General features: G+C 40.4%; 1 protein-coding gene across 12 annotated transcripts in view; it reads right to left on the bottom strand.

The window, feature by feature from the left end:
• RERE (arginine-glutamic acid dipeptide repeats) overlaps positions 1-27,131 on the bottom strand; it is a 467,189-nt gene that overhangs the window by 281,244 nt on the left and 158,814 nt on the right. For all 12 annotated transcript variants that reach the window (XM_063631886.1, XM_055262461.2, XM_063631890.1 and 9 more), the window contains one exon: positions 22,986-23,454. In XM_063631886.1, coding sequence (XP_063487956.1) covers positions 22,986-23,310 — 325 coding nt within the window. In that variant the 5' untranslated portion in view covers positions 23,311-23,454. The remainder of the gene's footprint in view (positions 1-22,985; positions 23,455-27,131) is intronic.

Below are 27,131 nucleotides of genomic sequence, written 5' to 3'. Positions count from 1 at the left end.
CAAAGAAAGAAAAGAGGAAGAGAAATGAACTTACCAAATCAACACCCAAATAGTAATAAGGTAAGGACCCAGAATTTGCTGCCCAAACTATAACCACCAGGGTCACAGAATGACAGATGAGAAGTAAAAGAAAAACAGAGACACCCTTTCATTCAGCAAGCAAAGCCTGCTCACCTGGCTTTGTTTCTCCTCTCCTACAGACACATTCAATCAAGACCAAGCCATGCCCATCCTCACGCTGCTGCTACTACAACTGCTCTTCCCCAACCAGGTCCTATCACAATCCTGCCCAACCTTCAGGACCCAAATGCCACCAACTTACAACCTGTTCTATTCAGTTATCTGCCCACTCACTGCCTATTACTAACATATCACTTCCCTGAATGAGAGTAATTTCTCCCCACAAAATGAAGGATCAAGGGCTAAAATCCTTTCTACTTTTTTTATCTTGCAGTACCATACCACTACAAAACATCTTCTACAAAGTTGCAGGCACAGAAGACTGTGCTCTTATTTTATTGGCTGATTGATAAAATGCTACTAATACTATAGTTGACATCTAATACACCCCACTACATTCTACTAGCTTACTTGAAATCTATTACAGTGTCAGTAGGCTTCAAATTTGTTTGCTTTAGTTTATATAAACTTGAAAGGGCAAATGAAACCTGTTCCCTGACTCTTGAAATCTACCCATACCTACTCCTTCTCTCCCTTAAATCGTTCTTGTTTTCATTCAGGTTTTTGTTGTCGTTGCTGTTGTTTGGGCAGGTCGTACTTCTTCTAATTGAAGCCAAAGAATAAAGATTTATTTATTTATTTAGAGACGGAGTCTCGCTCTGTCACCCAGGCTGGAATGCAGTGGCGCGATCTCAGCTCACTGCAAGCTCCGCCTCCCAGGTTCAAGCCATTCTCCTACCTCAGCCTCACGAGTAGCTGGGACTAGAGGCGCCCGCCACCACACCCGGCTAATTTTTTGTATTTTTAGTAGAGACGGGGTCTCACCGTGTTAGCCAGGATGGTCTTGATCTCCTGACCTTGTGGATCCGCCCGCCTCGGCCTCTCAGAGTGCTGGGATTAGAGGCGTAAGCCACCGCGCCCAGCCTGAATAAAGATACTTTAAGAATAATTTAAAACATCAAGACACTTTCCTATGACAATAAATACTGAGACCTCATTTTTCCATTAAAGATCTTCAGCAGGCCGGGCGCGGTGGCTCACGCTTGTAATCCCAGCACTTTGGGAGGCCGAGGCGAGTGGATCACGAGGTCAGGAGATGGAGACCACGGTGAAACCCCATCTCTACTAAAAATACAAAAAAACTTAGCCGGGCGTGGTGGCGGGCGCCTGTAATCCCAGCTACTCGAAGAGGCTGAGGCAGGAGAATGGCACGACCCGGGAGGCGGAGCTTGCAGTGAGCCGAGATTGCGCCACTGCACTCCAGTCTGGGCGACAGAGCGAGACTCCGTCTCAAAAAAAAAAAAAAAAAAAAAAAAAAATCTTCAGCCCACTGTGAATTACAAATGTCATTTTACAAATATTCAACAGATATTTTGAAAAAATAATTCCACCTACACAATAATTTCCAATCATTTATCTCCTTATGATTGCAATCATCCATCTCCTTATGATATAGTGATTTTGCTTTATGAAATATACAATATACTCAGGATAAAAAGAATTCTATGGGTGTAAGGGATTTTGTCTGGTAATCTGCTGTCCACCTGTCACTTTCATAGTCAAAATTAGCACAGATTTCAGCAAGGTCATAGTATTCAAAGTTTTAAAGTATCTAAATGCTTCCTGATTCCTAAAATGAGAAGAGAGTTTCTGTTTATTGTTGAAGCCATAAGAGGCTCTGGATGCTTTCTATATGAAACCGTATTCACAACAGACTTCATTCAACAAATGAGTGCAGCTGCTCTAGGCCAATGTAACACTTAATGAGAGTGTTGCTTTAGCATGCTCCTTTTGTAATTTGTACCTTGGAAAAATTATGTTTTGAACATCTGCTAAGACAAAATGTATGAGAACTTTGGGAGAAAAAATTAAGACTTCCCCATTCTAAACAAAGTATATGAAAGACCTTTTGTCTTATAGGCAAGTCTTGTCAAGGTTACATTAAAAATAAAGAATATGAAAGATTCTATAAGGAAAAGAATCATAATCTCATAAAAACATTCACACACAAACTGATTGGGCACCACTAACGTGCCATGTAAGTGCTGGAGATGCCAAGGTGAAAGAAACACTGTCCTTCCTTTGACAAGTTCACAATCTAATATAAGAGGTAGACATGGAAACAACTGTATGTCTTCAATAATTTTATTTATTTATTATTTTTTTAAGACAGAGTTTCGCTCTTGTTGCCCAGGCTGGAGTGCAATGGCACGATCTCAGCTCACTGCAACCTCCGCCTCCCAGGTTCAAGTGATTCTTGTGCCTCAGTCTCCCAAGTAGCTGGGAATGCAGGCGTGCACCACAACACCCGGCTAATTTTGTATTTTTAGTAGAGACGGGGTTTCACCTTGTTGGTCAGGCAGGTCTTGAACTCCCAACCTCAGGTGATCTGCCCACCTCAGCCTCCCAAAGTGCTGGGATTAAAGGCGTGAGCCACCGCACCCAACCGTCTTCAACAATTTTAATGGTTATTTTTTTGTCTCTGAAACAGGGACTGCTAGCTGGGCCCAATATTTATTCTCCCCTTCTTCCTTATTAAGAAGGCTGGGCATGGTGGCACATACCTGTAGTCCCAGCTACTCAGGAGGCTGAGGTGGGAGGATCACTTGAGCCTAGGAGTACAAACCTGCAGTGAGCTATGATGACCACTGCACTCCAGCCTGGGCAACAGTGTGAATCCTCATCTCAGAAACAAAGAAGCAATAATAATAATAACAATAATAATATTAAATAAAATATAAAAAAATAAAAAACATAACATCTGGTACTCAGCTGGACACATGGCCCCTCAGAATAAAGACATTTCCCAGCCTCTCTAACAGCTAACTCGGTCATCCAACAAAGTCCTAGCCATGAAATATGAGCAGACCTATAATATTTCAACTTCTGGAAACTGAATCCTAAAAAGTGGAAGACTTGCTCTTCTTACTCTTCCTAGCAGTCTGAAGGCAAATGTGTGGGCTGGAGGTGGAGCAGGAGATGGAGCGTGGGAGAACAAAGAGAATGGAGGCCACATACAATGGAGTAACAGAAGCTTTGCCTGTAGCTCAAGAACCAAGCCGAGAATCCACATCTCCTGATTCACAATTCAGTATTTTCGGCCACTATACTCAAATATTTTTATAAATTATTTTTAAATCAGGCAAAATATTTAAATTTCATCCATTAAATTTAAATTTCTAGATGCCCTAGTGGCACCCAGAACACACATTTTGGGGAAAATATTCTAATTTTTTTAAACAGAAAAAGCTAGGAACAGATGATGCATTAAAAAGTAGAACACAGAGCTCTTAATTTAGAATGATCAAAATAGGTTGATTAAACTATTACCTTCTGCTAGGATTATGAATCAACCCCTAGCGGCAGAGAAAGTCACAACTTCCTCCCCTAAGAGACTTTACAGTGAAGTCAAGTTCCTAGCATGACTCTACTATAAGGTTGCACAAGTAGGAATAAGCGATGTTAACTTCTCCTGCAGACTGCCTGGCATTCTTTGTGAGGGCAGGTGGATGGTGTCTGCTGGCACTACTCAGTCTCCCCTCTTTCTTACTCCACTTCTGTACAGGTTTGATCAGGACTTGAGAGAGAATACATGACTGCTTCTTCCACAAAAATATAGGGACTACTGATAAACAAATTTTCTAGAACAGTGTATTATTTATAAAAGTTAAAGCTGACCAAAATCATACTATCCTAAATTCTCAGATTATATCCATATTTTACTTCATACTAGAAGGACGATATCCTCTGTGATGCCACAGCTCTAACTCCTTTCCACACCCTTAACCCGGGGACCAAAAGAAGAGCACAAAAATGTGTCTGATCCACTCATGATGGCAAAGATTTACCCTTCAAAGATTATACAAAGTCTCCTGTTCTATTGACACAACACTTCTCCAATTTCTCTTTTTTGTTGACATTAAATTTACATAAGGACATTTCTTCAATTTCAAAACTACAAATTCAGTCATTTTCATAGGCCAAAGCCCTACAATACACCAGGGCTGGTTAGAAAGAAGTGTAATGGTAATACATTTAAAATCTTTAAATGTCCAGACATACTAACTCAGTAACTCCATTCCTTAGGAAAGTGAGCTGAAATAAATTTATCACTGCTGTTTAGAACGGAGAATATTTGGAAAACATCAAGTCCAACAACACAGAACTAGTTAAACTGTGGCATATAGCTATTAGTGTGTGAGAATCTCATATTTTTTTGTGCCATGGATGACTTTAGCGTTCTATATACCTGTTCTCAAATAAATTTTTTAATGTACGAAAGCAACATATATTGAAATACTTATCATAATATAAAAAACTTGTAATATAATAATATGTGTACTTTTTTGTTGATTCATTAAATAACAGGATTTACTAGAGGTCATTCCCTTAATAACCTCCATACTTTCAAAGTAATGCGGAACATAAACATTATTTTGAGATTTTTTTCCATGTGATGTGATAGGAGAATACCTATAATTTATACTGATGTCATAGGCACTGCCAGTATTGCTGTGTTTATCATCTAGCTTCATAAATGAAGTGAATGCTGAATGTCATTTGAAATTTGATGAACTGGTAAAAATAAAGATGCAATTTTTTCCTCATCCAAGTTCACAATCCCTTAAATTCTCCTTGGTTGGCCATATACCCCAGGTTATGAATCTCAGCATGAATGGCATACAAAGCAGTCAGAACAGTTCAGATTTACAATTGCTGGCATGGAAGTAAATTCAGGACATGTTAAGAACCACATTACAAAACTGCAAATAGCTTAACTCCATATATGTTCACTAAGAAAACCTGACCATACAACAAATGTTAACAGTGGTTAAGTAGTTTCTATTTTAACTTTTACTTGTCCACATTTTTCAATTGTATTCCTTGAAAATGTATAATTTGTTCATCAAAAAGGGAAAATGCAGGAGGAAACTTACAGAAATTTTTTTTTTTTTTTTTTTTTTTTTTTGTGAGACGGAGTCTCGCTCTGTCGCCTAGGCTGGAGTGCAGCGGCGCGATGCTCCGCCTCCTGGGTTCATGCCATTCTCTTGCCTCAGCCTCCTGAGTAGCTGGGACTACAGGCACCCACCACCACGCCCGGCTAATTTTTTGTATTTTTAGTAGAGGCAGGGCTTCACCACGTTGGCCAGGATGGTCTCAATCTCCTGACCTCGTTATCCGCCCGTCTCAGCCTCCCAAAGTGCTGGGATTACAGGCGTGAGCCACCGCGCCTGGCCAAGAAAAATTTTTGAAGTCTATAGCCAAATATTATAAATGTACTCAAAGGGCAAAAGAAGAAGCACTAAGTAAATTCAGGGGAGAGAACATAAAAATGGACCACCCTTAATCAGTACAGAAGCTAAGTTAGAGAAACAACACTGAAAAGGGTGTTGGAAATCCATATGTTCATGTATCAGATGCCACAGCACTTAGAATCCTGACAACTGGGAGATAATAGAAGTAAAACATGACAAAACTGATCGTCTCTACAACAGCCAGCCTCCACCAATCCTGACCTAAATGCCAACTGCAATCTTTAAAAAGCTTACACTCCATGATGCCAAATATCTAGTTTGGGGATAGCTGCTGCAGACTTCAAAATCATTCTGTTTTATAACCCTGAAAGATAGCTCCGAGTTCTTCTCCATCCAAATATCTTCCAGCCAGTCCAGAGAATAAACTGGAAATCAAGTCTTCATTGTCTAGTTAGAAACTGAGTTATATAACTCCTTGCAAGGAAGAAATATCATCTCCCCAAGTCTGAGTGCTAACAGAGTAATTATCAAATGCAAACTTCAAAACCTTATGTGTACTTTTATGCTGTGAAATGGTGGTAATTAAACCACTACTTTTCAGTTAAACTGTTCCTAAGGATGTAAAAATACAGCATACCAGGTGAGACCTTTTTGTGACATTTCCTTTACCTCTACTAAAAAGGAAAAATTGTAATTATACACAGTATTACTAACATTGCCACAATCAATTTGGTAACTGCACAGTAGCTATGCTTTATAATACCAGCACAATGGGATGGCCAGGACAAGTAAAGTCTAAAAACTAAATACTGTCTAATAATAATGATAGCCTGCTTTAGAGCCAAGTTATACAGAGCTTTACAAATAGAGCCCAAATTAAAATGTTAATGAAAAAATTAAGAATAAAAAGCACAGCTAGGCATGGTGATATGCACCTGTGATCCCAGCTACTTGAGAGGCTGAAGTGGGAGGACTGCTTGAGCCTGGGAGGTAGAGGGTACAGTGAGCCAGAGACTGTGCCATTGTACTCCAACCTGGGTGACAGAGTAAGACCCTGCCTCAGGAAAAAAAAAAAGGAATAAAAAACAACATATGGAAATTATGTTAAAAATCTGTATCATAAACTCACTCAACTTTTCCTTTCCGAGAGGTATAACTATAATCAAAGCTCCCCTCCCATCTTTTTTTTTTAAACTATATGAATCTCTACTGATCAGTCTACAGTGAGACACTAACACTCCATCTGTCAAGTATCAACATCTGTCCAACACACAAAGAAAGCCAGAACAATGCCTGCAGCCTTCAAAGGCATATAAAACTGTACCTTTGCCTTTTAAAGTTTGGTTTATCATTTTACACATTACACTACCACACTGTACATAATTGAAAAGGCATTCCTTGCAAACATAACCGAATAGGGAAATCTAGAGATATACGTCAGAAAACACATTTAGGGGTTAAATGAGTGAACAGTGGTGGAGTATCTTTCATACGTAACATATACTATGCTGCCTAATTAGCTTAAGTACATTTTTAATGGTGAAATAATGAAAAAGATTTAAAGGTACTGGATATTTAATGCATATATAACGACAAATAGTCATTATGTATGAATTCAACAGACTTGGTAAAGTGACTAGAAATTTATCCATTTCCAGGCATTTAAGCATTCACTTAAAAGAATGAAGCAACTAACTTACCTTCTCCCATCTATCTCTGGTACTTACAATATGCATTATAAAACTCAGACTAATACTAAGGACGGAGTAAAATAGTGACGCATTTATCCTCACTTTTTCTAGTATTTAGGATATTCACATAGCTCTGAAGTAAAATTCATGCACAGCCATCTATTCTGCAGTATTTAAAACTTTTTAAAACAACAAATCATTCTTGTCCACATACATTTTAAAGTAATTTAACAAACAAAATACACTGCTCCATCTTCAAATTCATAGACAATATTTTTAATTTTGGAAAGTCTGGTTTTCTCAGCTGGTGAAGCTGTCGGAATAAATAGAAGGCAATATCTGGAAAGACGACAAACACATGGGTCAATGTCAAATACAAGCCAATCTCTGTCAAGAAAAGAGCCAAATTCCTGCATTTCCATTTAAATTACGTTATCCAACTCAAATACCACCATGCCACTTCAAATGAAAATTGTTTCCTTTTAAACAGAGCTTTTTACAAAACTGATAGAGTATAACAGATTAAACAACTCTTTTTTTTTATTTTTTTTATTTTTTTTATTATACTTTAGGGTTTTAGGGTACATGTGCACAATGTGCAGATTTGTTACATATGTATCCATGTGCCATGTTGATTTCCTGTACCCATTAACTCATCATTTAGCATTAGGTGTATCTCCTAATGCTGTCCCTCCCCCCTCCCCCCACCTAAACAACTCTTTCAGCAATTTTCTTAGCTACTACAAAGTAAGACATCAATGTATAATTATAATAAGGGGAACATTTAACAATTAATTGAGCCAGCTAAAGCTAAATCTCCAGAGCTTAGGAGTTCAAATGCTTGCTCACTAAGAAAAAAGGACAGAGGATTTTAATATAACTGCAGGAAATCTCAGTCCAATTAGATTCTAGGTAAATATAAATCTTGTTGCACTGTGATTGGAACTCTGTCACAGTCCTCCGGACTGATTCTAGTATCTGGCTTGGAGAGTCAAACCAAAGAACTCCTTGCCCCACTGTTTCTCTCCACATATTACTGAATTAATCAAGTACCTTCAGGTTCTGTGCTGAACAAAGGTCTTCTGAAGGCCGTCAGCTTGCTTTTACAACCAACCAATAAGACTCACAGAACATATCACACAACTGTGAGGCAGTAACATCTCTGAAAATATTCATGATTTACCCTAGTTTATAATGGCGACACCTTAACTAATTCACTGTCTTTCCTCATTCAGAATTAGATCATGTGAGGCCAGGAGCCATCCCCTTTTGGAGTTTTGATAATGGAGACTTAACAACTATCTTTCAAACCAAGGAGGATTAAAAAATAAGTAATCAAATTAACTAGGGTGGCAGTTCACTTCCTTAACTTAATATGCATCTTTTATCCCAGTGAAGATCTAGAAAACTGCAGAAGGATTTAACAGAATCAAAAGTATCGTATTAACATTTTGGGAGTCAAAAAAAATCAGGGTATATTTTATATTTTAAATCATTTTATAGTTGAAAGAACTTGGTCTGTTAGAAACTGGCCTTCTAATCCCAATGTAAAACTACAGGTGCCCACCACCATGCCTGGCTAATTTTTTTTTTTTTTTTTTTTTTGAGACGGAGTCTCGCTCTGTCGCCCATGCTGGAGTGCATTGGCGCGATCTCGGCTCACTGCAAGCTCCGCCTCCCGGGTTCACGCCATTCTCCTGCCTCAGCCTCTCCGAGTAGCTGAGACTACAGGCGTCCGCCACCACGCCTGGCTAATTTTTTTTTTTTGTATTTTTTTTAGTAGAGACGGGGTTTCACCGTGGTCTCGATCTCCTGACCTCGTGATCCGCCCGCCTCGGCCTCCCAAAGTGCTGGGATTACAAGCGTGAGCCACCACGCCCGGCCATAAATATCAATCTTAAGGACTCTTCCCAAAAAGTCCTCCCATCAACTGCTCTGTGCACGTGTCTCCTACTCAACTGCTAAAGGAAGCACAGCTGAGACAATGCTACCCAAGAGCGGTACCTAGAGCTAAGCACTCAAATCTAGCAGCTAACTCTGCCTATGCTAATAGGCATCTAGGGAATGAGTAAGTGCTTAGAATGTGCTAGACACTTTTCCAAGTACCTGGGATACATCGGGGAAAAGATCCCTGTCCTGCTGGAACCAACCAGCATGGAAAAAGACACACAACAGAAATGGAAATGGAAGATGCCATGAGAGTGAGTGACTGTGAAAGGTGGGGGGATCCAAGAATTGAAAATCCTAGTGGGCTCAAACAATTTCTGGATCAATTGGCCCCAGGAAGGTGGAAAGTTAAGAGGTAGAAGAGTGGAGTCCATGAGTAGATCATCACCAGGCTGCATTCCTGAATCTGATCATTAATTGCTCATAAAAATACCTTCAAAGATTAACCTTTCAACGTGTTTTTGCTCATTATTAAGCATGATTTTTAAACAGCCACCTAAAGAACATTTCTGCTTCCTTTGGAACACAGTTTTTGAACACACTGTGGTTCACTGCTTCTTATGTAGATATTTCTGCTATAACACAATATATGTTACTGGGAAGACCACATATTCAGCAAAAATGTTCACTAAAAATAAAAGGACTTATATAAAATACAGGGTAAAAAGCAGACTACTCAAACCCTATGCAACCCTGAAATCAGATGGCTATTTTGTTAAAAATCAATACGTAAGAAATAAGAAACCCAGGCAGTTACCCAAGAGTGGCTGCATGCTGCCAAAGGTGATACTGAAAACACATGAAAGCAACAGATGCTGGCTTGAAGGCACCAAAACAATGCAGTAATCTGGGGGTTTTTGTGAAGGTGAGCACAGCAGGCAGGGCAACCTGCCATAGAGCATAATGTTAGCGTGTGCCTCTGTGGGGAGGGAACCCCGGGGGACAGGTGTTCATTTTTCATTTCATTTTCAATAGAAATGAGAAAGCTCCTGCTGGTGCAACAGCCAAACTGAAAGTTTAAATTCTCACCTATTTTTTTTCCTTTCCTGCTAAAATACAATCCCACATTATACCATTAAAGTATATATTATAATTCGGGCCGGGCGCGGTGGCTCACGCCTGTAATCCCAGCACTCTGGGAGGCCGAGGCGGGCGGATCACAAGGTCAGGAGATCGAGACCATCCTGGCTAACACGGTGAAACCCCGTCTCTACTAAAAATACAAAAAATTAGCCGGGCGAGGTGGCAGGCGCCTGTAGTCCCAGCTACAAGGGAGGTTGAGGCAGGAGAATGGCGTGAACCCCGGGGGGCGGAGCCTGCAGTGAGCCGAGATCGCGCCACTGCACTCCAGCCTGGGTGAAAGAGCGAGACTCCGTCTCAAAAAAAAAAAAAAAAAAAAAAAAAAAAAAAAAAAAAAAAAAAAAAAAAAGTATATATTATAATTCTATTCCCTCTGGTCACACTCCTCTTGCCTAGCAAAAGTTGCACATGAACCAGCATAAACTGCACATTTTATTGACATCACTCTCCTATTTACTTAACCTATCACACACAAACCAAAACAAACTATTGCTAAATATCCATATGCAATAACAAGGTCTCATGGCCAGCCCACATCTATTTCCCCTACCAAACTGCTTCCAAATCTCATTGTGGGGAATAACTTTAGCCCCACCATGTGCAGGCCTGGGAAAGCAATCAATCCAGGTTTCTGTCTTTTTTTATATAAGACATGTGCATGAAATTCAAGGTAGACATACTATATTTACTCTTTTGGAACTGTGAATCTTGAGCTGAGTGAGAGCAAGGACAGGAAGATCCTAAAGGGCTCTATTCCAGTTATAGCACGTGGTTGGAACGGTCAGTAGTTCCCGCCAACAAAGTATCTGAACGCTCTCATTCCAAGTAGGTTTTGGAGACTTTTTTCCAGCTTCCCAACTATTATGTGGGAAGTCTGTAACTATGTGAGCTACTCTAACAACAAATTGCCTTTTGTGTTATGTGATCAATGTACACCACCTTGCATCAAAAAACTTTTCATGCATACAACATGCTTGCTTTTTATTAGATCATAGAAAATGTGTATTTCTCTTTCAGTTACTAAGGGTTCAAAATCCAGTAATCACCATTAGCCTATATATTCTTGAACAATTGACCGCTCACCTTCTCAGCTTACTTCCCATAGTTTCCTTATGGACTATGTTGCCCAGGCTAGGCTCAAGTGATCCTGCCACCTCAGTCTCCTGAGTAGCTGGGACTACAGATGCTCACCACTGTGCCTGACTAGACATACAATTTTTGGAAACAGGAGAGCTATAAATAATTTTAGGAGTAAAAGGAGAAAAGAGAAAAAGAGCAAAGTAATTATATCACTTGCATTTTCGAAGAAATCGGTTTATCTCTTCTTTTCTCTTCAACACAGGTGTATTTGTTTTTTGTATTCTCTTCAGGATTTTATGCAAATGTCCATTCATTCTTGGCTTTAACCAATTCTCACAGGCCCATACCACTTTACAAACTAGCTGTGTGACTTCAGCCTCCATGTCTTTGTTTCCTTGTCTGTACAGCAGGGAAACAATGTCTAGGTTGTATAGGAATTTTCTAAGGACTAGAAACTACATGCTCAAAGCAAACCCAGTAAATAGAAGGTGCTTTAAAACTGGTTGTCACCCATGCTGTAGCTCCCTTACTATTTACAGCCAAGTTAACAGTGCCCTTTGCAATTAGGCACTTTAGAAGATCCAAATTATTCCCAATAATTTGGCCAGAATGTAATTCTGCAGCCACCTCTGTTCTTCTTGAATTGCATGCATCATATTTTAACATCAAAATCGCAAGCCATGAAATCACATATTTTTTCTCTTTAATTTTTGATCTGCCTAATTTCTTGTCTGCCACAGGTAAGTGACAAGCACGCTGGGTACTAATCCTCTTACCTCATGCAGTGGACTCATTTTCTCTCTGTGCGTTAGCTTGAAAAAGACTGGGAAGCACTAATGAGTGATTAGTGACTCTCAAACCTAAACGTGTGTTTAAATCACCTGGGCATCTTATTATATAAAACATGGATTTTGATTCAGCAGATTGGGGGCGGAATCTGAGATTCTGCATTTCTAACCAACTCCCATGGGATGCCAATCTGTGGCCAATGCTTGGAGCAGAGAACAGTACAGGTTTCATGATACTTAATGATCCTTTCCCTATAAAATCAAAAAAGATATGATTAATTTGTCTCAAATATCACTTCCCATTTCTCTAATTGGAATAACTTTAGTATTTTCTCTTTCCTCTATCCTCATGAAGTAATAAGTTTTTATGTGCTAAAGAATTGTCTTTCACATATGTGGAATTTGAGTAACTTCCTAATATACATGAAAAGGCATTCAACTAAAAGATGAAATAAAATTTCAATAGAAACAGAAGAAATTAAAAGTTAACTAATGTAATCCACAACTAAAAGTTCACTATAAAGTGACTGAAAATAAGAACTACATTTTCCCGACTGTTCCAAAGACATACAACTGAGAGAACTGAAGATGTCACTCAAATGTGAATCACTTGAACCTGAGTCTACCTAACAACAAAGCTCTTCCTGCCTGTTACAGGATGAGTTTGTCCTTCCCAAAATTCGTATGTTGAAGTCTTTACTCCCAATAGCTCAGAATGTGACCTTATTAAAGAACAGGTAAGGCCAGGCAGTGGCTCATGCCCGTAATCTCAACACTTTGAGATGCTGAGGCAAGACTCCTGGCTTGAGTCCAGGAGTTCAAGACCAGCCTAGACAACAAAACAAGATCCCTTCTCTAAAAAAAATTTAGAAACTAGCTGGGCACGGTGCCGTGCGCCTGTAGTTCCAGCTACCTGAGAGGCTGAGGCAGGAGGACCACTTGAGCTCGGGAGTTCAAGGCTTCAGTAAGCCATGTTCATGTCACTGCACTGTAGCCTGGACAACACAGTGAGACCCTTCCCCACCACTTAAAAACAAAAACAAAAACAAAAAAAAACAGGGTCATCATTGCCAATGTAACTAAAATAAGGACACATGAAAATATAATTACACTGTGGGTGTGATTAGTCAACATTAAGTAAGGTGAGCCCTAATCCAATATGACTGACATCCTTATAAAAAGGAAAAATGTAGATAGACACAGATATGTACACAAAGAGAACGCTACGAAAGATCACCACTATGCTGCCACAAAGCAGCAAACTACTGCAAGCAAGGACAGAGGCTTTAAACAGATCCTTCCCTGGTGCCTTCAGAGGTAACATGAGGCCGGGTGCAGTGGCTCATGCCTGAAATCCCAGCACTTTGGGAGGCCAAGGTGGGCGGATAGTGTGAGCCAAGGAGTTCAAGATTAGCCTGGGCAACATGGCAAAACCTTGTCTCTACAAAAAATACAATTAGCCAGGCATGGTGATGCATGCCTATAGTCCCTGCTACTCAGGAGACTGAGGCAGGAGATTGAGGCTGCAGTGAGCGATGACCGTGCCATAGCACACCAGCCTGGGCAACCCTGTCTCAAAAAGAAATGAAAAAGAGGTAACACAACCCTGCCAACACCTTGCTCTTGGATGTGTGGCCTCCAGAACTGTAAGACAACATACCTCTGTTGTTTAAGCCACTCCATTTGTTATACTGTGCCACAGCATCGCTAACAAACTAACACACAGCCACATTGTGTTTCCTCCCAAATAAGATTAACGTTGATTAAATAACATTAAAGATGATTGTGTAGATAGACAACTAGGTCACAGAGGGTCTGCAGTGCCAGGTTCTGGGAACAAACCTGCTGGTGAATAGGGAATACACTGAAAAGCTTTAAGCAGATTACTAATAGGTCTAATAAGTGCAACTGAAATTTGTCACAGGTCTGAAAAAAACATTAAGCTCTGCCTAAAGATGCCTTTATACTATGTTAGACAAAAATATTCTTGCCATTATCAATAAAACTTCTACCCCACCACAAAATATGAATGTTTCAAGAAGACACCTTCATTTGCATGTCACATCTATTAATACCTAAAATTCTTCTAAATATTAAGAGATGTAGACAAAGTTACAGATCAAATGAGCTTTTATTTAAAATAAATATATATACATATATACGTGTGTGTGTGTGTGTGTGTGTGTGTGTGTGTGTCCTGGAACACCAAATACCACATCTTGGTTTTGTTTTATTTTGGGAAGGAAATGTTTGTCTTAGTAATTAATTGCCTTAGAGAAGCTTTCGATGATTCAGAGAACTAAGGATGTGACACCACTTGCAGCCTCCACAGACCAACCCCTGAGTGAAGAAGCAGTAGCTAAATGTTAGGACCATTTGTTAAAATACTGGGGACTCCCTCCCCACTTTAAACAGTAACTTGATTCAATGGAAATTTTCCATTTAGCAAATAGTTTCATGTTATCTTTACTTTTTCTTTTAAGGCAAACTTTTACTGAAGTGTAATACATATACAGAGAAGCACAAAATGCAATAAATTTTCACAGAACAAATCAATGTAACCAGTACCATAAAACGTAACATGACCAGAACCTGGGAGTCCCCTTAATGTTCTGTTCCCCGTACCCATAGGGCAATCTCTCTCCTGACTTCAAACACCAAAGATTAGTTGTGGCTGTTTTAAAATTTTCTATAAAAGGAATTATACAGTATTACGCTCTTCTGTGTCCACTCAACATTATGTTTGAAATCATTTACCTGTTTTTGCGATGGGGTCTCACTCTGTAACCCAGGCTGGAGTGCAGTGGTGCAATCACTGCTCATTGCAGCCTCGACCTTCCGTGCTTAAGGGATCCTCCCACCTCAGCCTCCCAAGTAGCTGGGACTACAAGAGCACACCACCAAGCCCGGCTAATTTTTGTATTTTGAGTACAGACAAGGTTTTGCCATGTTGCCCAAGCTGGTCTCGAACTCCTGGGCTCAATCCACCTACCTACCTCCACCTCCCAAAGTTCTAGAATTACAGACGTGAGCCACTGCACCTGACCTATAGTCATTTACTTTAAATAGGTTTTAGAAATACTTATATTCCATTTTTATTCAAACTAGATCCTCATGTTTCATTTTGCCTAGTTTGAATTTTTTCCAGCTTAAATTCCATTTGCATCAAAAGAAAATAACACTTAAGTCATCGAAGTAAACAATTCTAGTTTCCAGGACATTTTTCCTAAAAACTAGCAAATAAAAGGGTCAAATATTTTGTATCACCTAAGATTTCACAAACCACAAACATATCTACATAAATACATATTTTGCACTATGTTCATGAAAGCAGAAGGAACACACATTCTAGAACTATATATAGGGTAAATTGGACAATCAAACAAAATTATCAGTTAATATGACAAAATATCAAAAAATGGAGAACCAGCTTAATACATACTTTTGAAAAAAAAAATACATTTCATTATCCAAATAGCAAGCAATACCAATATGCCAAAATAAAAAAAAAGAATCTCGCAATAGTATGAAGTTAGTTTTTTAACCAGTTCTACCTACACCAGAAATAATCAAATTTCCTAGAACCTAACTGAAAACACTAGAAAGAAATTAATATGCCACCTACAGCAAACTCCAGAAATCAATATCCTATGCTAAAGAAGCCCAGAAGGGAAATCTGGCTGCACACAGCTGTGTAATAAATCAATTTGTTACCGTGACAGTCATCTCAAAACAGGAGTAACGGTTGACAGACAACAAAGAAGTTAGATCTGACTCAAGGACAATATACAATAGAGCCCCACAAGGTTTTTGTTTTGGTTTTATTTTTAACAAGTCTGTTAAATCATTCATTGGGAAGTAATACAAAACAGACTTCCAGAAGTCTTATTCTAATTTTAACATCATCAAGTCAATAAATTTTTTTAATGTTTCTAGAAATTTCTTTATTCAACAAATATTATGGAATACAGGCCGGGCGCGGTGGCTCTCGCCTGTAATCCTAGCACTTTGGGACGCCGAGGTGGGCAGATCACTTGAGGTCAGGAGTTCGAGACCAGGCTGGCCAACATGGTGAAACCTCGACTCTACTAAAAACACAAAAATTAGCTGGGCGTGGTGCCACACGCCTGTAATCCCAGCTACTCTCGAAGATGAGGCAGGAGAATCACTTGAACCCAGGAGGCAGAGGTTGCAGTGAGCTGAGATTGCACCACTGCACTCCAGCCTGCGTGACAGAGCAAGACTCCGTCTCAAAAAAGAAAAAAAAATGTATATATATTATGGAATACACACTATGTGTACACTATTGTCAGTAGATGGCAGGAATTCAATGATGAGTGGGGAAAAATAAGAATTGCTGTTTTTTGGAGGGAGACTTATTAATCCTTACAAAAAAATTATTACTGTTGTAAGTGCTAGAAGAAAAGATACAAAGATGGCTATAATAGTATTTATTAAGGAAATTTATTTGACTAACCTGGGAGAGGAAAGGCAATGACACTGGGGTGGCAGAGCTTAAGAAAAGATAAGAATTAAGTGTGTTACCGAGACGAGAAGAGCAAGTGCAAAGGCCCCGAGGCAGGCGGGAACATGGGCAGTGTAAGTAACAAAAACTATTATGCTGAGCTCCTAAGGACAAAATTAAGGTAATCCCAGAGTTTAGGAGCAAAGGTGAAAAAGACTTGGTTGTGACAATGTATGAAATTAAACCGTAGTGATAAATTCTAAATAATATTTAATTTTTCCATAAGGCCTCATGCTTCTAAACACTAAACAATTTAAATATAGCTTGGGACAGAAAAGTATGATTATATGAAAGCCTACCTTTATCCTCAAAGCATCCCTGCTAAGCTCATTCTTAGTGACATTTCGAGAGGTCCCTATAATTTATACTTATTCTGAGTAGTAAAACCAATTCAGAGATGTAGAAAGCAATAAATAATATATTTGAAAAATCTTAATCTGTGCTTTATATCCCATAGAAACAAATGAGTATTAAAGATCTATTCAGTTGGAAATGGTGGTTCACATCTGTAATCCCAGCACTTTGGGAGGCCAAGGTGGGTGGATCACCTGAGGTCAGGAGTTCGAGACCAGCCTAGCCAATGTGGTAAAACCCTGTCTCTACTAAAAATACAAAAATTAGGCCAGGAGCAGTGGCTCACGCCTGTAATCCCAGCACTTTGGGAGGCCAGGGTGGGCAGATCACAAGGTCAGGAAATCAAGACCATCCTAGCCAACATGATGAAGCCCTGTCTCTACTAAAAACACAAAAATTAGCTGGGCATGGTGGCACGCGCCTGTAGTCCCAGCTACTTATGAGGCTGAGGCAGGAGAATCGCTTGAACCCAGGAGGCGGAGGTTGCAGTGAGCCGAAATCGCACCACTGCCCTCCAGCCTGGTGACAGAGTGAGACTCCATCTCAAATAAATAAATAAATAAATAAATAAATAAATAAATGTTAGCTGGGTGTAGTGCCACGTGCCTGTAATCCCAGCTACTCAGGAAGCTGAGGCAGGAGAACTGCTTGAACCCGGGAGGCAGAGGTTACAGTGAGTTGAGATCTCACAACTGTATTCAAGCCTGGGCAACAGAGTGAGACTACGTCTCAAAAAAAAAAAAAAAAAAAAAAAAGTCTACCATTTAAAAACTAGTAATTTGGCCAGATGCAGTGGCTCATACCTGTAACCCCAAGACTTTGGGAGATGGAGGCAGGAGGATCACTTGAGGCCAGGAGTTCAAGACCAGCCTGAGTAACATAGCAAGACCCCATCTCTACAAAAAAATTGTTAATAGGCCAGGTGTGAGCACACCTGTAGTCCTAGCTACTCAAGAGGCTGAGGCAGGAGAATCAATTGAGCCCAGGAGTTTGAGGATGTGGTGAATGAACTATGATCACACCACTACCCTCCAGTCTGAGCAACAGAGTGAGACTCTCTTTTTTTTTTAAGCTAGTAATCCATTGAAGATATCCTTTACAACATTCTCCACAGATCCTAAGCTTTTAAGATACAACTAAGCACACAGGATCTCTGCAAGTGGGTGAGGATAATGGTTTTTCATCACTAACAAAGGATGTTATTGTAGTAGTTTATACCAAGAAAGTAAAAGACCAGGTGCAGTGGCTTATGCCTATAATCCCATCACTTTGAGAGGCCAAGGCAGGAGGATCACTTGAGCCTGGGAGGTCGAGGCTGCAGTGAGCTGTGATCATACCACTGACAGCCTGGATGACAGAGCAACACCCTGTCTCCAAAAAAAAAATCAGGAAACAAAACAAAGGAAAGAAAAAACCCCCATCTTGGAATCTAATCGCAGTACTCTGCTTTTTTTTGTTTGTTTGTTTTTTGCTTTTTAAGAGACAGTCTTGCTCTGTCACCCAGGCTGTAATATAATGGCATGTCGTTCACTGCAGCCTTAAACCCCTGGCCTCAAGTGATCCTCCCATCTCAGACTCTCAAAGTGCTGGGATTACAGGTGTGAGCCACCTTGTCCGGCCCAGCACCCTACTTCTGATTCTTCAGTTTAAGTAACCCTAAAGAACAGACAATATTTAACAAATACTCATTTAGAGAAAAAGTTGTTTGGAGAAGGCAGCCAACTCAGTTAGCTTCAAATCCATCACCAAAAAGAAAGGAAACCACTGAGAAGGTCAAAGACAGTCTCCTTACCAAATAGTCAGACATCCACTGGACCTGGCAGGATGCAAAGGCACAGCCCCCACTCAAGCAAAAGGGTGCCTCACATGGAGTTGTTTTGCTCTAGGTGCCACGGAAATCTTCCAAACCATGTGTGGCCTTTATAGATCCTTCTTAACACACTTACCTTTCAGAGACAGCATACCTTTTTCACTTGTCACAGAGGTTTTCAGATTCACTGAAACACTATCAGCCTCCATAAATACATAGTTCTTCCCCAAGCACTTTAAGAACCATTCTGTAAATAAGTCCTTAGCAATCTCCCTTCACATATTCTTCCAGACTCAAGAAGGGAGGTGTATTAGTCCATTCTCACGCTGCTATAAAGAACTGCCTCAGACTGGGTTATTTATAAAGGACAGAGGTTTAATTGATTCACAGTACCACAGGGCTGGGGAGGCCTTAGGAGGCTTACAGTTATGGTGGAAAGGGAAACAAACACATCCTTCTCATATGACAGCAAGAGAGAGAAGGGCTGAGCAAAGGTGGAAAGGCCCCTTATAAAACCATCAGATCCTGTGAGAACTCACTCACTATCACAGGAACATGATGGAGGAAACTGCCCCCATGATTCAATTATCTCCACCTAGTCCGGACCTTGACACGTGGGGATTATTACAATTCAAGGTGACATTTGGGTGAGGACACAGAGCCAAACCATATCAGGAGGACTTCCTATAATCATAGTTCACCACGCCCAGCTAATTTGTAAAAATTTCACTATAATCATAGAGCACTGCAGCCCTGACCTCCCATGCTCAAGAGATCCTCCCACTTCAGTCTCACAAGTAACCGAGACTAAAAGCACACGCCACTGTGCCCAGATCTAAGACGGTTTTTGATTTGTTGGTTGATTTCTATTTTTAGGGAGATATTCAGCAGAAACAGGGTGCCACAGTCCCATAAATGGGAAAAATAGCCAGTGTTTTTCATGTTACAGAGGTTTCCTTAACCGTGGGGCTTCTAGGAGTCACTAATTCTGACTCTCTCATGAGGGAGACTGTACAGGCATTTTCCACACATATTTGACTACTATTTTTGGTGAAATGTCCCACTGACACCAGAATAATGTTCCATATTATAAATGTTGAGAAAGGTGAGCACTCAATACTGCACAAGGCAGCTTGCCTTTTGACAATGATCTAAACTGTATTACCACATTAAATTGTTATCAAGAGAAAGGATAATAAATAAGTAATCTTTCCTTATACTGAAGTTATCATAATGTAATCTATATCTAAAAGAGTTGGCCGGGCGCAGTGGCTCACGCCTGTAATCCCAGCACTTTGGGAGGCCGAGGCAGGTGGATCACGAGGTCACGAGATCGAGACCACGGTGAAACTCCGTCTCTACTAAAAACACAAAAAATTAGCTGGGCACGGTGGTGGGCGCCTGTAGTCCCAGCTACTCAGGAGGCTGAGGCAGGAGAATGCCGTGAACTCGGGAGGCGGAGCTTGCAGTGAGCCGAGATCACGCCACTGCACTCCAGCCTGGGCGACAGAGTGAGACTCCATCTCAAAAAAAAAAAAAAAAGTTAACATATTTTGTTCCTTTCCCATGATTTAGATGTGCATACGCCCTAAACAAGCAATCTGTGGTAACTCTGAGAGATTCTTCAGTCACTAAGAAATTCTTTTTTTTTTTTTAATTTTTTTTTTTTTTTTAAATTATACTTTAGGGTTTTAGGGTACATGTGCACAATGTGCAGGTTTGTTACATATGTATCCATGTGCCATGTTGATTTCCTGCACCCATTAACTCGTCATTTAGCATTAGGTGTATCTCCTAATGCTGTCCCTCCCCCCTCCCCCCACCCCACAACAGTCCCCGGAGTGTGATGTTCCACTTCCTGTGTCCATGAGTTCTCATTGTTCAATTCCTACCTATGAGTGAGAACATGCGGTGTTTGGTTTTTTGTCCTTGCGATAGTTTACTGAGAATGATGTTTTCCAGTTTCATCCATGTCCCTACAAAGGACACGAACTCATCATTTTTTATGGCTGCATAGTATTCCATGGTGTATATGTGCCACATTTTCTTAATCCAGTCTATCATTGTTGGACATTTGGGTTGGTTCCAACTCTTTGCTATTGTGAATAGTCACTAAGAAATTCTTACTGCCCAATAGCTGAGTCTAAATCAAAGATAAATACAGACAGTACTGTAACCTACACACATCATTTAACCCTTAGAGCAGATTTCTAACTGCTCTAAAACCTCCACTCTGATCAATTTATATCACACAAATACCTTCTCAGTTAATCTTCAACCAAGAAATTGTAGTTGTGAATGCAAATTTGTCTGTATTAGGTTCTAGCACTGACATTTTTTTTTTTTTGCAGGGGGGAAGGGTGGAGATAGGGTTTTGCTCTGCTGCACAGGCTGGAGTGCTATGATGTGAACGGGGCTTACTGCAGCCTTGCCCTCCTGAGCTCAAGAGATTCTTCTACCCCAGCCTCCTGAGTAGCCGGGACTACAGTCTCATCACACTCCCAGCTAATTTTTTACTGTTTTGTAGAGATACGGTCTCACTATGTTGGCCAGGCGGGTCTCCACATTGCTCAAGCAATCCTCCCGCTGCCTCAGCCTCTCAAAGTGCTGGGATTACAGTCACGAGCCACTGCACCCAGCCCCACTGACATCTTTTGAAATTTAAAAAACTCCTATGTGGGAGAATGAAAATCTGGAACTTGATGTGAAGTTCAGAACAGTAACAGCATTCCTCAGTAAAATGATTGTTCCAGATTATGGACATAACACAGTGAAGTATTTTAATCTCTTTCTCAGAAAAACATAAAAATGGGCAGCTTTAATCTGCTAATTACATCTCATACGAAATTCATGTCACTCTTCAACAGTAAAAGTAACTCAAACAAAATGATTTCACCTAGGTTTTACTGGCTTCTGTAAGAAAAGTATCTTGTTTTTTTTTTTTTTTTTGAGACAGGGTCTTGCTCTGTTGCCCAGGCTAGAATGCAGTGGTGCAATCATGGCTCACTACAGCCTCGACCTCTCAGACTCAAGTGATGCTCTGCCTCAGCCTCCTGAGTAGCTGGGACTACACGTGTATGCCACCAGGCCCAGCTAATTTGTAAAAATTTTTTGTAGAGATAGGGTCTCACTATATTGCCCAGGCTGGTCTTGAACTCCTAGGCTCAAGCAATCCTTCTGTCTCCGCCTCCCAAAGTGCTGGGATTACACTGTGCCCAGCCTAAAAAGGGTGTCTTAATACACACAATACATCAAATGAAAAGAAAAGGCTTTGCTAGTGTTCAACAGGTGTTGACTCACTTGTTTCCCTGATCTCATCTAAAAGTTGAGTCTGTCTTTTCTTGAGCAATGCTATAAGCCACAATATACTGTCATGACCATAATACATTTTCTGGAAAACCAAGCAGGTTAGATGACTTCTATTATCGTTGATTAGAGAGCCTGAAGCTCAAATTTTTGGAAAAGGAAGTTAGCAGGAGCAATAAATCTCTGATCTTCAGGCCTTTTTTTTTTCTTTTTTTTTTTGAGACAGAGACTCGCCCTGTCGCCCAGGCTGGAGTGCAGTGGCGCGATCTCAGCTCACTGCAACTTCCGCCTCCTGGGTTCAAGCAATTCTCCTGTCTCAGCCTCCCGAGTAGCTGGGATTACAGGTGCACACCACCAAGCCCAGCTAATTTTTATATTTTTAGTAGAGACAGGATTTCATCATGTTGGTCAGGCTGGTCTCGAACTCCTGACCTCAGGTCATCCACCCACCTCAGCCTCCCAAAGTGCTAGAATTGCAGGCGTGAGCCACCATGCCTGGCCTAAAGGCCATTTTTAAAAAGTACCTCTCTAGAGTCTAGTCGATCCTGTCCCAAGGTAAAATTTTCTGTTTCCAAGAATCTTAAGGTTTACTTGTCTCCACCAAACAGTCAATTCTGCAGGGTCACCACAGTCTCATTTATGATTGAAGATTAAAAAGCAAGCATGAATTCAAAAGACAAAAAAAATACTAGGCAGATGGTCAAGTTAGAGAACAAGCAGCATAGGAAAATAAGAAAAGAACTCATGAATGCATAAACCAGGACACAAGACCAAATTAAGGAAGACACAAGCAAGAAGTGGGTAAACCTAACTGACCAAAAGTGGGTCACATGTTTACCAAATTAAGTTTACTACTCTTCTAGATTCCAAGCCTTCCTTAAAGTGTACAAAGCGTATCTATTTCACCATAATGCTAAGATCATTCCCCCAATGTAAACACTGGCAAGACCCAAACGTAAGGCTCCTTACCTCCTGGTCTGTAGACAACATCATCTTCAGTGATGTAGGATGTTATCTCGCCGGTATCTGTCCTTTCATAACGAGACTTTTTTTTCGGTGGTTTCTTCTTGTTCTTCTTCGTGGACTCCTCTGCGGTGGCACTATTGTTGTCATTGTCCTCGTCTTCACTGTGATCACTCTCAGCATAATTTTTGGCTCCTCCTTCCAAGGTACAGCTCCGGCGTGGTCTTGAATTTTCACTCTCTCTTGCTTTGTCTCTTTTCTCTCTCTCTCGGTCCCGATCTCGGTCCCGGTCCTTCTCTTTGTCTTTGTCTTTGTCTTTGTCTGCTGTCATGATTCGCCACGTGCCTTCTTCTGTCCTCTCACGGCTAGGCCTCCGTGAAAGGTAGACAGTAAGCCTGGGCTTCAGTCTTCTGAATTTCTCACTCAATTCCAGGGAAAATCCAACCACTCCAACAACCCCAACGTTTCAAAAATGCTAGGAGAGAAAAAAGAATGGTTTTACTTTAACGCTTTTTCATATTTGTTTCCTAAAATAATGTTTTGTTAAATGAATCTCTTACTTATTCATGCTTTACACCTAAAAACTTCGCACAAGCCACAGGAGAAAAATTAAGTGTTAAAATTTTAAAAATACAGTTTTTGGTCTCAGCAAATGGTTTGGGGTTTTCTACGACACCAATAATAAAAACTGCCTGAATGCCTAAGAGTAAACTATACTTCCTCTACCTTACATGTTTTCTCCTTTTTAAAGAAAAAGCAAAGCAATACCCTGGTAGACAACATATAATGGGTATTATTATACAAAAGGAGCTTCATAACCCATAATATTAATTTAAAGAGGAAAGAAATCTGTAGTAAAAATTATTCCCAGGCCAGGCACTGTGGCTCACGCCTTGTAATCCCAGCATTTTGAGAGGCCAAGCCAGAAAGACCACTTGAAGCCAGGAGTTCAAGACCAACCTTGGCAACAAAGCGAGATCCCATCTCCAACATAAAATAAAATATTTCTACCTGAAAAAACAGTAATAGTTTACAGCACTGTCAAAAATGTCTCAGGACAGGACGGGCACGGTGGCTCACGCCTGTAATCCCAGCGCTTTGGGAGGCCGAGGCAGGTGGATGATGAGGTCAGGAGATCGAGATCATCCTGGCTAACATGGTGAAACCCTGTCTCTACTAAAAAATACAACAAAAATTAGCTGGGTGTGGTAGTGGGTGCCTGTAGTCCCAGCTACTCAGGAGGCTGAGGCAGGAGAATGGCGTGAACCCAGGAGACGGAGCTTGTAGTGAGCCGAGATCGCACCACTGCACTTTAGCCTGGGCGACAGAGCAAGAGGCTCCATCTCAAAAAAAAAAAAAGAAAAGAAAAGAAAAAAAAAAGTCTCAGGATATCACATAGAGCGCTATATTCTAAAAGATATTTTCTGGCTACTTCTACAAACTCCTAGAACTTCCTTCAAGAATAAAAATAATATTTAACTTAAACGAAAGTGAGAGCTTCAGAGCAAGATTTTTCCACCTTCAGTTACATTTTACACATCTTTTCATCCTACCATTTTCAGTTATGTTCCAAGGAAAATAATCTCTCTAAAGATGTATTACTGGCCAGGCGTGGTGGTTCACACCTCTGTATGTGGCTCACAGCACTTTGTGGTGGCTCACAGCACTTTGGGAGGCCAAGGCGGGGGGATCACATGAGGTCAGAAGTTCAAGACCAGCCTGGCCAACGTGGTGAAACCCTGTCTCCACTAAACACACAAAAAGTAGCTGCGCGCGGTGGCACATGCCTATAGTCCCGGCTACTTGGGGAGGCTGAGGCAGGAGAATCGCTTGAATCTAGGAGGCAGAGGTTGCAGTGAGCCGAGATCGCGCCACTGCACTCCAGTCTGGGCAAAAGACTCCGTCTCAAAAAAGAAAAGAAAATGTATTATCTCTGCCTTAACAAAATGTAACATCTTCCAGAAACAACCTTCCATCTTTCGGGAATATTAAGTGGTTTTTACAGTCTTCCAAATTTCTACTATAAATGGTATCCCTAATAAAGTCCTCCCCAAAAAGAAACCCAACAAGAAAAGTCTGAGGTTTTTAAGCATCTGCAATGGAAAAAGTGAATCCCAAACTCCAACCCAACACAGTTCTTACAAATATTTTATAGCAGGAAAAAATTGTGTCTTTCTAAGTCAGTTTTGGAATAGACCTAACAATAAATTTATAAACAAATAATTTATCTTTTGTTTTTCTTATGATCTTCCTCAATACCCTATCTCACTTATTCAACAAATCTTTACTAAATACTGGGTGCCAGGTGTTAGAACTAAAACCACAATGGAGGAGAAAACTCATGGTCCTTGTTCTCAACGCTCAAATGCAACAAAAGGAGGCAACTGATCAATCTAAGAAGCTTCTGTTTCTCATGCAACTAGGGCAAGAAAGGAAACAGTGCACATAAACAAACAAAAGATTGGTCTTCTTTACTTAACAACCACAAACAAATCAGTTTGCAGTTATATGCTTCAGATGCAGAGAAATTCTCTTTGGTCAGCCAGGCATGGTGGCTCATACCTGTAATCTCAGCACTTTGGGAGGCGAGGTGGGCAGATCACGAGGTCAGGGGATCGAGACCATCCTGGCTAACACGGTGAAACCCCATCTCTACTAAAAATACAAAAAATTAGCCGGGCGTGGTGGTGGGCGTCTGTATTCCCAACTACTCGGGAGGCTGAGTTAGGAGAACCGCTTGAACCCAGGCGGCAGAGGTTGCAGTGAGCTGAGATCGCGCCACTGCACTCCAGCCTGGGCAACGAGAGAGACTCCATCTCAAAAAAAAAAAAAAAGAAAGAAAGAAAGAAAGAAAAAAGAAAATTCTCTTTGGTCATGCTAAAACCATAACAATTACCATATATTCTCTGCAGCGCTCTTACATCAAACCTCATACCAGAAAAGACCTCCTCATAAGCATCTCAAATATCCTTAGACATTCAGCAAAATAGAAAGTATTTAGTCTTTGGGAGATAGGTGATGAAGGAGCAATCATGCATCATAAGCTACATTAGAAGAAGGAACGCATGTAGCACAAAACTAGACTACTTCCTTCTATGTAAGAAACATGCTTTCAAATAGGATTTCTATTTTCTAAACATATTTCAAGAAAAGGAAAAATTATCACTGCCTATAAAAGTTTTGCCCAGATGAACCGTCTGCTAAACAGATATTCATAAACTCCCAAGTCCTGGTACTAAACTCCCTAGTCCAAGTCCAAGGCTACTAGTGCTAGCAACTGAAAATACAGAGACGTACTACTTCCTCGACAAGTCTTAAGTTTAGAGCATGAACGAGCCAATCATGAAAGAAAGAAAACTATCAGGCCAGGGGCGGTGGCTCATGCCTGTCATCCCAGCACTTTGGGAGGCTGAAGCAGGCGGATCACCTGAGGTCAGGAGTTCGAAGCCATCCTGGCCAACATGGCGAAACCCTGTCTCTACTAAAAATACAAAAATTAGCCGGGTGCGGTGGTGGGTGCCTGTAATCCCAGCTACTCGGGAGGCTGAAGCAGGAGAATCGTTTGAACCCTGGAAGCGGAGATTGCAATGAGCCGGGATTGTGCCATTGCACTCCAGCCTGGGAGACAGAGCGAGACTCCGTCTCAAAATAAAAAATAAACAAAAAACGATCAGCTAACATCATTGTTAAAATGTTCCTCTTTGACTCTGAAAACTCATCAGTGTCTACTGGGAGTCCAAAAAGAATGAAAAGCTTGGGCTGAAAACCTCTCCACTGCAACTGCAGTTTCAGACAGAAACACTTCTGATAACTTTAAGAAAAAAAAATCATTCTCCCTGGGGTTAACAAGATAACTGCTCCAGAAAACTGTGTAGAAAACATTTTTTCAGCACTCAAAGAGAAAAAAATAGTAAGTCCAAATTGTACATTCAACACTACTCACTACAAAATCATACACTGTTTCTATTTACAAAGAAAATAGAGTTGTTTCTGCCAAAAGTGAGCAAGAAAGTTAAAAATTCAAGAAACAATAAAGATGTCTATAAAACGAAATTCAGTATATGTGTATATTTATAAAATCAATGTTCTGAGTTATCTGAAAGTTGACTCTATCTATATATTACATTATCTGCATGTTATATTAATATATTA

This window comes from Symphalangus syndactylus, chromosome 22 (assembly GCF_028878055.3).
Source record: "Symphalangus syndactylus isolate Jambi chromosome 22, NHGRI_mSymSyn1-v2.1_pri, whole genome shotgun sequence".
Taxonomy (NCBI): domain Eukaryota; kingdom Metazoa; phylum Chordata; class Mammalia; order Primates; family Hylobatidae; genus Symphalangus; species Symphalangus syndactylus.
This window is presented reverse-complemented; position numbering and strand designations above follow the sequence as displayed.